The sequence below is a fragment of the Dermacentor silvarum genome, chromosome 1, assembly GCF_013339745.2.
Source record: "Dermacentor silvarum isolate Dsil-2018 chromosome 1, BIME_Dsil_1.4, whole genome shotgun sequence".
Classification (NCBI taxonomy): domain Eukaryota; kingdom Metazoa; phylum Arthropoda; class Arachnida; order Ixodida; family Ixodidae; genus Dermacentor; species Dermacentor silvarum.
The window spans coordinates 24,491,861-24,504,342 of record NC_051154.1 but is presented as its reverse complement, the minus strand read 5'-3'; the positions used below and the strand labels follow the sequence as shown (position 1 = coordinate 24,504,342).

Sequence of the window (12,482 nt, the reverse complement as noted above, 5' to 3'; positions counted from 1 at the left end):
GGTATTACCTTGCGGTGACGTGGTGTTTAATATATCCCAAATTATCGCGATGTTGGCTAATAGCAACAAAAATATCAGGTTCGTAGCAGACGCCCGCCGCCTTGCGCGGGCTTCCGCAGCGGAGAAAGCCCACGGATGGATGGATGCTATGAGCGTCCCATTTGAAACGGGGTGGTGGGTTGCGCCACCAAGCTCTTATTATTTTGTCTAATGTCCTAATGACTAGGCTTCAAGATTGTCACGTGACGCTCCCTCCTAGTTTTTTCCCTTCCTCCATGATATTGACCCTTTTCGCGGCGATCCCGTGGGCGCTGCCATGTTTGATCACGTGGTGACGCGTCCATTGCTTGCCTCAACTCCGTTGCCTCCTTGTTTACAATGAAAGTGTACTGACGCCGGCGCGACTTCGAAAACCTCTGTTTTCGGAGATATCGTAGACGGTGACTAGGTGGACGACATGAAGCTTTGATAACAGCTTCAGAGAATATGCAAAAGCGCTTTCGGAGCTGATTAAGCTATGTCCAAACTTGTTCTAAAAGCGGGGTTAAATATGTATTCCAAGCTATCCATACATTCCGCTCATGAATTCAGGACCGTTAATTCGTGCGCCATCGGTGTAGTCCGTCATTTATTGTGCGTATATAGTGCGCATATATTCAAGTGTGCGCCCATTCACTTATTCTCGATACGTCGGCGATAGAGTGGGCGTAAGTTTTCCTGCTATTTGGGACAAACGTGCGCGAAACTTACTGTGACAGGAAGAGGCGCTACTCCCTTAGTCATTACGAGTGGTACTCACTTTTGCCGACGTTCTGAAGATGAAGCCCTTTCTTTGAAGGTTAGCGATACAAGGCTGGCGGATGAGCAAATTTCTGTATCCTCGAGGAAAGCCGTACATCTCGGAAGTGCCGGTAACACGTTCGGACAGTTGCAGCAGCGGTTCGCGAAATTGGCCACACAGATTCATTTCATTCCTGAACATGCCAGTCACTATTTTTGCAGCCAACCACTGCACACGTCTTCAATCCACATTATTCAATCTAGCATGATTGGAGCACAGTGTGTTAGCAAAAACTCAGTTGGATTTCCGACAGCTGATCGCGCAGAAGCAAGGTAGAAGCGGTAATGGTTTCGTATTCGTGCGTGGTCGCTGAGGAGACGCATGGCGCGTAAATTGTCGCGCCGCGGTGAGCGCCATCTCGTTTCTCTAAAGCAAACTGCTCCGCGAAAAGGGTCATTCACTCAGTAGCCGAAACGATGCCAAGCCGGATTCATTTGAAATCAGAATAAATAGAAGTCTAGAAGTCATGCGCAGCAGCGCTTATACTCGGACTCAAAGTACTAAAAAAATGCAGTTTGGCCGCGAAGGCGAAGCAGCATTAGTGATAGCGAAGTAGAAGACAATTACACGAATCAAGATTCGTACCGTGTAAATCCGTGTAGGGATCGTACCTGTGTATAGATCGCACCCGTCGCAGAAAGTGAGAAATAGAAAATTGTTGGCAAAGGGTGTATATATATACCCTTTGCTAACAATTTTCTATTTGGGTACTGAGCATAAATATATACATATACATGGCTAGGTTTCGGAAAGCTGGTCGGGCACCAGCCCCCCCGAAAAAATTATAACTTTCCGCCTATGCACTCCCCAGTATTCTAGGCCACTCTAACAAGGCGTTGCAGAAAGCGTCGATGAACTGCTTTTTAAATCTCCCAGTGATTTAATCGTTCAGTTGTGTGCTTGGAAATTGACGACTTCTCAACCCAACATTTTTCATTAGTAATAATAGTAACAATCATATATATATATATTGTAACAATTATAAATACAACAATTATACATTATAATTTATACATTACATACATTATTATTATATATATAACAATTATATATATATATATATATATATATATATATATATATATATATAACATGGGATAAACGATGCGTCTGAATTAAGTCAGGCTGCAAGCGTAAATCCGCGTTAAAGTCTGTTTTAAGCGACGGTAACTATTCAGTGTTTATTGAGGACCTCTCTGGTGTACGGCACTATGACGGAAACTCTTTCTCAAAAGTCAGAGACGCAAAAATACAGTTTGAATGTTCGCGACGCCCGCCGGCTACGTACTTTTACAGTGAACTAGATAGTAGTTCACTATTACTATAGTGAACTGTACTTTCAAGGATGACGGAGCGGAGAATTGAGCCCAGACTACACCTGCTGCCACCTTACGCAAAGCTGCGGCAACTTGAGAGCCGTCGCTAATGCGTGGCGCATGGGCGAAGCGGCGCCGTTTGGCCATAGAGAGTGAAAAACTCCATGCGTTTGGCCACCTCTCCTCATAGAGTTAGTATAGTGACTCGGTCATATTAACTCTATGCCTCTCCTGTTCATAGCAAATGGTTTCGATTTCGACGCGAATGCACGTGAAGAAATTAAAAGACAGAATAAAGCAGAAAAAAGTCGCAGTTTCGCCCGCAAGTGAAGCATTAAATGCGATAGCAAATTAAACAACTACGCCAAGTAAGAGCAGTAGCTGCAATTTGTCGGCCGCATAAATTGCAGTAAACATTCAAGTGTCAAGCGTGCACAAGCAAACATGAACAAACCTCAGTCGATGACCGCACACTCGCCGTCACAATGATGGCGTGAAGAAGAGCGGCAGCAGCGGCGAGCGAACTGCTTCGTGCTGCCTCTAGCTTCAATGCGCCTCTTAAACTTGAGATTACGTGACCTCCAACACTAAACGCGCCGAGAACACAGCGCACACGAAGCCACCAGTCATCTCGGCTCGCTTAAGCTTTGTACCCACTGCAGGTTACCTCCAAGATAGGCTACGATAATAAGACGCGCGCGGCCCCCCTAGGGAAAATTCCGATAAGAAATCTCTGTTGATCTTATACAAAATATATAGGGTCCAATAGGTATATTACTATTAGGTCCCATAGCAGCTAAAATGTACAGGTCCCATAGAAAAGTGTACCTATAAGATTTTTGTCAGTCCTGTATCAGGGCAATAGTGTTCTATAAGACAAATAAAATGCTTTATGGGTCCCAATTAAAGCAATAGCAGTAGTGATATAAACTTAACTGTATTGGACAAATAAAATGATTTATAGATCCCAATAGATTCAATAGAATTCGTAGTGGTCATGATATAACTTGTAAGCTTGGCAAGAAGTTGACAAAGCAGACACGCCAAACATCGAGAATGACGGCAGAAAAGGCGTCGTTTTAATAAAGGGTTTATGCGTTCCAAGTTGTTTATTTGTTGCACTCGGAATATTTAGGTACAATTTGTTGTTTCACTGCGTAATTTCGTAGAGATCAGAGCTGGCTGCCAGCACATCTGTAGGGGTAGCACAGATGGGGCTATATATATAGACCACGATTCATTGTGTAAGTGCTGTCCTGTGTGTGAGATTTTTGGCAAGGCAGCAGCAGCAACCACAATCAGCAAAGTCTGGGCGGGTTCACCTAGAAAGATTCGCCTCAGAATGAACATGCAATTAATGTACCTTTGTAGATCAAACCACTTTGGTACACAGTGCTACTATCTACACCAATACACCTGTAAGCTAATAGACCAAATACAGGCTTATCAGTTTTACCAGTGTATCAGGCATACTATTTTATAGTTGAATAGACCAATACAGGCTATAAGTTTTATTAGTGTATCAGGTCTATTGTTTTATAATCCAATTAGATGAAACCAATAAAATATTTCTATTAGAATTATTCCTCGGGGGGCCCGCTCAAGCATGCCATGTGCTGCAACGGTCGGGCTAGAATTCGAGATACGCACTATAGCCTGCCTCCCGTTCACCCCCTCACCTACAGCATACGGCACTGCCTGCAGGGCGCAATAGGATCATAAAAAGTCCTATGGACGTTCCAAAAAGATCCACACATCCCAATGGAGACGTCAGTGGACTTCCAAGCGACCCCCTTATTGGCAAGGTCCGAAAAATGCCCCATCACGGATGTGATTGGGATGTGAAATTAGCAAGTGCAATATTTTCTGTGAGCATGCATCAGGAGATGTGCCAGATGGCTGTTTCCAGATGGGTGCTCTCTCTAAATGTTCACCAAGTGGAGATATCCATTTCGTCAGATTCTGAAGTGCTGATTGGCTGGGGGCACCTGTCTCTTTCTCATGCCCAGCCAATCAGCCCAGCTAAACAGAATTTCAGCTGCAGAGGAAATGGTGATGTCCACTAGGTGGACAATTACAGAATACCTACCCCTGTGGTGCAGTCTGATACACATAGACGTGTACCATGCTGCCATGCATTCAAGCAGGCACACGCTCATTTGGTCACTCACTCACATGCACACATACACATGCGCAAGAAAGACTCAATACAAGTGAATAGAAATTACTGCAACACCCAGTAAATCTTTTCTCACCATGCTGGGATCATGCATCTTCACATTCATTTGGCATTTTACATGCTATCATTGCATTAAGTGTAATGCAATAGCACAAACGTGTTCATTCAAGTGTTGTCTTCTAAACAATACCTGTCCGACTGAACTTCACCATCTACTGACAGATGCATATATTGGCATGCTCTCCCAATACATGATATATAAAATCTTGTATTTTATAGAGGCTCATTGATAAACAAATCACACATTCTTTCAGAAATTCACTTCCAAGAATATACATCTAAAAGTGAATACATTATAAATTTTAAAGACATAAACTCTATAAAACTACATAGCTAGTGGTCTCGCTCTTCAGGAGGTCGGTATTCAAGCCCAAGGTGTTCGAAAATAGATTCCTCTGTTGGCGTGGGAAGTCGTTTTCCGTGGCCTATCTTCTCTTCCCCCTGAAAGAAGACATTTGTAATAAATGAAATTCTCTCAAATCATTCTGCATGCATCTTCTAGTTTATCTAGTTCCCTGTCTATATAGAAGTATATGCAAGTACAGTATAGACCACTTATAACGTAACCGCTTATAGTGCCGGACCAGATATAATACGGTCTTTTCAGACTCCTGTTAATTTTCCCATAGCACTCTATGTATACGCGTATCGCTTATAGTGCAGTTGTGGGACATGAAATACTGGTTACAGTGCGGCTGCCTGGATGTTCGGCAGTCAACCTAGACGGCAAACACTCCCCTCAAGCCACAAATACCGTATTTACTCGAATCTAACGCGCACTTTTTTTTCCAATAAAACAGGTCCAAAAATTGCTTGCGCGTTAGAATCAAGTACGACCCTAAATCTGCGTTACCATATAGCCGTCGGCATTTCAAAATGGCCGCCTCGCATGCTTGTCTCTACTCTTGTCTCTACTCTAGCTACTCTCGAGCCTAGCTACCGTAGCTTCCTCCATGTGCTGCAGTACACGTGCTTAGGCAATAGTCTAGCGTCTGTCTTCACGTTCTCTGCGTCTGCTCTATCAGCATGAAGTACCGAGTTCATCATGATGCCACATTTAAAAGGAAAGTGATCATGTGTGCGGAGACGGGTGGAAATCGGGCTGCATCACGGGCATTCAGAGAATCCGAAACTTGCGTTCGGGACTGGTGCAAACAGAAGGAGAGGATTTTCGCCAGCAAAGCAATGCGGAACGGTTTCAGTGGACCGAAGCAGGACGTAATCTGCGACGATCCACTTCGGCGATACGATCGCCTTGGCCCGGGCCTATCTTGAAAGCAATCTGCGACGGGGTAAGTCGGCCGCGCGCCCTGTTTTTGCCGCTTATAGGTCACGTTGAAGCGAGAGGCATGATAGCACGAAGGTCAATTCGCTCGCCGCGCTTCGTCACTCGAGCGTTTTGACAGTCGTTTCCGCGGTCAACGAGCGAGATGTGTTCATGTTTGCTTGTGCGTGCGTGACATCGTGCTTGTTAATTTATTTAGTAAGCCAATACGGAACCTGGAGCACGGTGACAGTGACGGCAGAAATGCGCCTGGAGTGTCCAGTATAGCAATAAAATAGTTGTTTTGGTTATAGTGTGGTACCGCTTATAGTGCGGATATTCGCGACTCTGGCAAGTTACGTTATAAGCAGTCCACACTGTAATATGTGTTTAATGAACACAACAAGTAGTAAAACAGATAAAAATAACTGTGCCATTCTTCAGACAGTACTGCAAACCACATAATAGCACACACACGAGAAAGTTGAAATTTCAGTGAGCATGCATCTAGTTACCTTTACAGCTGATTGTGACCTGTGCTAATCGTTGAAAGTAGAATATGCAGCCAGAATATACCACCTTACTGCAGTCTTGCTCAAAAGGACATGATCAGTTAAATTTAGATCACCAGAGAACAAGCCCTTTTTTTTTTTTTTTGCTGCCAGCTGGAGGTAGCAAACGCTGTGGAGGTAACTGTACTACTTACAACACTGTGTAAGTAAAGCAACACAATTAATGTAAAGAGATAGGGGTCACATTAGTTCTCACAAACACCATGTAAATACTTATACAATTACAAAATTTATATTTTTCTGTATGATGCCCCTTTGAATTAACACCCAACTTGTGTCCTGTAAAGTGCTCTTAAACAAGTAAACTGAACACAAAATGTTACCACTTTTCATCCCATCCATTCAAAGCAAAGTGACACAACATATTTTTGGCCATCACATAATTATGTGGAAGAAAGAAGCTAATGAGAAAGGCTGAATTAGTCAATGAATTTTCAAACACAAAAGACAAAGCCAGACTTAAATTGATGTTTTACTGCTCCAAAAGTGTACACAAGCCTGACAAGACATGTTTGTTGGGTGAGTTGGTTCTTTATCATGGAGCAATAAAAAAGAGCACAAAAAAAAAAGAAAGAGAGAGAGAGAGAGAGAGAGCAAAGACACACATATGGACACAACTAATGCTACCGTCTGTCTAGTCTGGATTTTGATGTCCCATGTCTAGCAAGAACACTGCTCACTGACGCTACCTGCTGTGGAATAGATGCCATGGCCTCCCCAATGTCCATGGCCCAACCACATGATGCCCTACATCGGGCACCAATGTGGAGAAGGTTCGGCCCTGAAGTCCTGACCAGCAGGTGCCCAGCCATAGCTGGAGCATGCCTTGTCTTCCTCTGCTACTCCCACTAGCCACAATGTCGCTGTGTCTGTCCTTAGCATGAATAATGGCAGCAGTTCCCACAAGGTACATATAGCTTTTGACAAACACAAGATCTCTTGTTAAAATATTGGCACCAGACAGAGTATTCCCCTTCCTCTGTCCTACGATATTGGTTGTTCAATGATATGTGCAGTTTACTGGACATGTGTCACAGTTTACAGCCCATGATTAAGCCCAAACCCCATGAGAGTGAGTTCATGTGCGACGAGCGACGGCTTTGAGCGGCGAAATGGGCCGTTGCACGAACAGATCGCTTGTTCTCATTGCTCGATTGCTCAGTGTTAGAAATATAGAATTCATCGCTCATCGCCTGGAAAAGCTATGAGCGACTAGCCATAGTAGTCAATAGCGCGAAGCCGTAACAGGATGTACAACAGTGATACTACCGGCTGTTGCACGAAACGAGCAAACTGAGGATAAGAAAAACCTACTGCAAGACCTCCAGAAATACTTTATGCTGCTCTGTACAGCAAAACAAATCAACTTAAATTATTAGAGCATGCGTCATGCCAGTTTCAGCACGTATTTGCTGCCATCACCGGCAACACCGGGGAGACATTGCTCAAAGTCGTCGCTCGCAGGGGATTCGATTTGTAGGCGACAAGTGGAGGCGACAGCCATCTCCATCGCATTGCTTGTCGCAGTCATGCACAAGATCGCTTGCATGTGGTTTATACTTTAATCAGTAGCACTGGTGGTTTCTGATGTACTTCATTTGCATGCAGAGGAGTTTTTGAGCGTAGCCCCCAATAGAATGCAGCTGCCATGCCTATGAACTGAAGCTCCAGCCTTGTGAAAAGTAATGCAATATTTTGTCGACGGTGAGGCATAAAATGCAAGAGAGAACTAAAATGACTTTTGGATCAAAGTAAAGTGAGGTGCAGAGACCTGAAAGCATGTAAGCCTGGGCTAAGATATACTGAAGCCTCGTAACCTTAAGCTGCTTTTTGTAATTGTACTGGGCACAACTTCATCGCCTATAAATGACAAGGCATTGAACAGGCGTAGTGCACTACGATCAAGTATACAAATGTAGTGCACACAATCAACTTTCCACGACAAATAGTTTTGTTATAAATAATATAGAGCTGTGTGAAATTATGTATATTGTAAGTAAGCTTGTAGTTACTGAAGCACCAGGTCTGGACGAGATTCCAGCGCGCGTTATAGAACAGAACATTGATATAATAGGAGACATTTTATGCGATCTATTTAATCACTCATTAAGTACTGGAATATATCCATCGACATTCAAAATAGCCAAGGTTACCCCTGTCTATAAAGAGGGGGACAGGTCTGACCCTTCTTGCTACCGCCCGATATCTGTACTAAGTGCTCTTAACAATATTTTTGAAAAAATAATAGCAACACACATGCACTCATTTTTGGACAAAGACCATGTGTTATGTCCACATCAACATGGGCTCTGACCTATGCGTTCTACAAACACAGCAGTACTTACACTAAGTCAGACATTAAATACTGCCCTTCAAAATAAACCAATTCGCCGTGGTGGTTTTTCTTGACCTCAAAAAAGCATTTGATACCGTCGACCACGAAATCCTACTTTACAAATTACGTAAATATGGCTTCCGCGACACTATATAGGATTTCTTTCAGAGTTACCTTAAAGGTCGTCAACAAACGGTAACTATTAATAACATTACTTCTTCCCTTCAATCCATACAAACAGGTGTGCCACAAGGTTCTGTATTAGGTCCGTTGCTGCACCTACTATACATAAACGAATTACCACAAGTACTAACCACCGCCGAAATGCTCATGTATGCTGACGACACCACCCTAATTATTACCGGTGATATTTCTGCATAGAAGAAAAAATGAATACAGAACTGGTCAAACTTGCTGATTGGTTTGCTGCTAACAAGCTTACCATAAATCCCAATAAAACAAAATATATGGTATTCCACTCCCGAACTAAAACTACTCCACATAATGATATGCTATTACGTATTAATAATTGCCCTATCGAACGTACTGACTCTTTCTCTTACCTTGGTGTCCTTCTAGATAGCTGCTTAAATTGGCAGCTTCAGATAGATGCTGTCTGTTATAAATTAGCTTCAAGTTGTTATGCCCTCGTGCAAGCCCTTGAATATTTTGACGCTTCAGTACTTCGCATTTTGTACTTTACTCTAGTGAACTGCCACCTTTTGTACTGTGTAGAATCTTGGGGCTTGGACATATAATTCCTTCCTTGAACAAGTAAGACATTTGCAAAAACGAGCTATACGTACGATAACTTTCTCGCGATACTATGAACCAAGCAAACCCCTCCCCTGTTCTCTATGCTAAAAATCTTGCCTTTTGATTTTGTACGGGAATTAAGATTAGCCACATGTATTAACAATGTTATAAGACACAACGAGCCATTCCCCATTTCGTTACTCTGCACCCCACTACGCCGCACCAGGAACCAAACTTTTGGTAACCTAAATATTCCGCCAATAAAAAACGCCTATGGAAAACGACTGCTACAGTACGCTGGTGCAAAAGTCTGGAATGGTATTCCGCACTATATAAAGAACCCGCAGAACTTGCTGAGAGCAATGAAAAATTACTACTTTGAAGTAATTCTCTCTGCTTCCTAAACTGATCGATATTTATGTTCTATTTTTGTTAAACCATGTATAACTATTATTTATCAAGGTTTTCATGTGTTTATTACGAAGTGACGTAATTTTCCTGTTCTCGTTGTTAACCTGTCGAATAGATTAATACTAATACCTACACAACATGTTCTTATTAGGAAATCTAAGTACTACTATTACTGAGTTATTTTTGTGTATTTTGCGAAATGTTGTATTTTCTTGTATTTTTTGTTAACCAAATTGACTACACTTATACCAAATTGTATGACAGTTTCTTATATGTAGGGCTCCATGTTTTCGGATAAATCCGAAAAAATCCGATAAACACTTTCCAGTAAAATTTTTGACAATTCGGATTTATCCGATAAACTCCGATTTTAACGGCCAATATGACCCTGTTCCGTTCTATATCCAAAGTTCTATTCTATTTTATGTTCTAAGCAGTCATTGATACATCGGCCGGTTTGGCCGATATAAACTTTACCTCAAGTCAACAGTATCTCGTAGACCACACCCATCCAACATTTAACAAAGGGCTTGTCACACACGGAGTGAGAGACGTATGTATGACCGCTGAACGACTGTCACAGACCTTCATGGATACTACGCTGGAGCCAGACAGTTGAGAGGAACCTTTTCGATGCACTCCAGTACACCAGTAAATCGTTTTGGTATAGTGTTCAAATTGAGAATCTAAATGTGAAGCATGAGTTACCTCCGCTGCTGAGTACGAGATCGCGGTATCGAATCCCGGCCGTGGCGGCCGCATTTCGATGGAGGCGAAATGCAAAAACGCCCGTGTGCTTGCGTTGTAGTGCACGTTAAAGAACCCCAGGTGGTCAAAATTAATCCGGAGCCCTCCACTACGACGTGCCTCATAATCAGAGCTGGTTTTGGCACGTAAAACCCCAGAAAGAAAGAAGTATGAGTTACCCCGTGCGTTCAATACCTATGCGCCGATTTTTAAGTCAGTCTTTCTTGAAACTGACGACATGAGCCAACTCATGAGTGATTTTTCGAATTATCAGAGCTAATTAATCAGTAACATTGTTGAACCCCTGTCGCTTTGAAGACTTCACACTCTCCAGTGGCCAGTGCTTTCTCGCTGCGCGCTGTCTTCTAGCGCAAACGTTGAAAGGACATTTTCAAAGCTGAGAATCTTCAATCAAAAAGAGCGTACTTCCATCAGTGACAGCAAGCTCGTAAAGTATGATTGTGTCTATTACAACAAGCTTTAAGGTTCTAATACGCACAAACGTATGTGTTTTGTATTCAAGGATTTGTGTTTGTGTGTATGTGTTTGTGCGTTCAAACCTTCCAGACAACAAAAATACGCTTCGTGTGTTCAGATATCATTTCATCTAAGATTTTGGAGTATTGAGAATAATGCAAAATTAAACTCCGAATTTCCGCCAGAAAACAAACTCCAACTAAAACCCCCGAATTTCAAGAAAAATAAACTCCGAAAACACGGAGCCCTACTTATATGTAATTTCTAAATGGGCCCCGTACTAGCCATTGGCTATGGGACAATACAGATTGTGCGTATCTTGTAAAATGAAAAGTATATGTGTAATAAAGAAAGAAAGAAAGAAAGAAAGAAAGAAAGAAAGAAAACTGTCATTCTTTCTTGCTTCTGTAATCCTGCTGTCACCTCAGTCATACCTTAGGTTTGATACATGGTGTCAGGAGTAAGGTTTGAAGCCATGCCTATTTTAAAAAATGCAATAGTTGCCATAAGCTTCATCAATTCACAGTATGCTCTCTTGCACACATTAGAAGGGCCGAAGCCGGTGAAGTGAGCAAACACAATGTTGATGCCACCTTTAAAATTGTTGACATCAGCAAAGAAGGTGGAAGAAGCTTCAAGGAATATAAAGTTGCAGCTCAAGTTGCAAGTCCAAAGTGCTGTTCAAGGTAGATGCTAGCTTGCAAGCTAAGCTCCTAACTTTTGCTGTTTATCGGAATATAGGAATGCATGATGAATTGAAGCCTACTAATTCAGTTCTTCAAAGATATAATGGAGGCATCATAAATAACTTCAGCATGACTTCCCAAAACATTACGATTTCGAACACAATGTAATATGTAAAATTTTTTGTTGTCAAGCATGGTCAGGCTTTACTAGGGCTGGATGTCAGCGAAGCTTGAGGTCTTCTTTGTTGCACATCTTTGAAAATTTGGGCTGTTTGAATCAGCCTTACAACATGGTATTGTAATTATGTACAGTTCCTTTAATTCAATCAGTGCGTAGGATTCCCCTTGCTCCACTCCCGCCCCTTCGTGATGAGCTTGAAAGAACAAAGCGCACCAGAATCATCATGAAGAAAAACGTCCCAACAGACTGGGTGAGTTCTCTGGCTTTGGTCCAGAAGAAAGATTGCAGTCTTAGAGTATGTATCAATCAATCTGAAGTGCATTAACAAGCCCATTATGAGTGCTTTATTCGTCCTAGTCAATTATGGAAAGGGCTCCAGACAAGAAAGCTATAAAAAAGTAGTTTGAGGACATCTGGGCCCCAGATGTCCTTAAGCAAGTTAGACTTCAGCAAGTTAGATGCAAGATCCAGGCTCATCAAATCTATGCACTTTTGCAATTCTGCGTCAGGTTTTTGACAGTTTTCCAGGTGTTCATATTGACGACATCCTGGTGTGAGGCACAACTAAGCAAGAGCACGATGAGAGGCTGAAAGCAGTCCTTAAGGTGGCCAAAAAAATTGGCCCAATCTTCAATGCACAAAAGTGCCAGTTTGGGT

General features: G+C 42.4%; 1 protein-coding gene across 4 annotated transcripts in view; it reads right to left on the bottom strand.

Moving 5' to 3' along the window:
- Nucleotides 1–3,000: 3,000 nt before the first annotated feature.
- LOC119458169 (DNA polymerase lambda-like) overlaps nt 3,001–12,482 on the bottom strand; it is a 54,786-nt gene continuing 45,304 nt past the window's right edge. For 2 of the 4 annotated variants that reach the window (XM_049665572.1, XM_049665580.1), the window contains exon 9: nt 3,004–4,837. In XM_049665572.1, the coding sequence (XP_049521529.1) occupies nt 4,730–4,837 (108 nt within the window). In that variant the 3' untranslated portion in view covers nt 3,004–4,729. Of the gene's footprint in view, nt 4,838–12,482 lie in introns of all 4 variants that reach the window. The other 2 variants (XM_049665570.1, XM_037720001.2) reach the window with 2 other exon arrangements.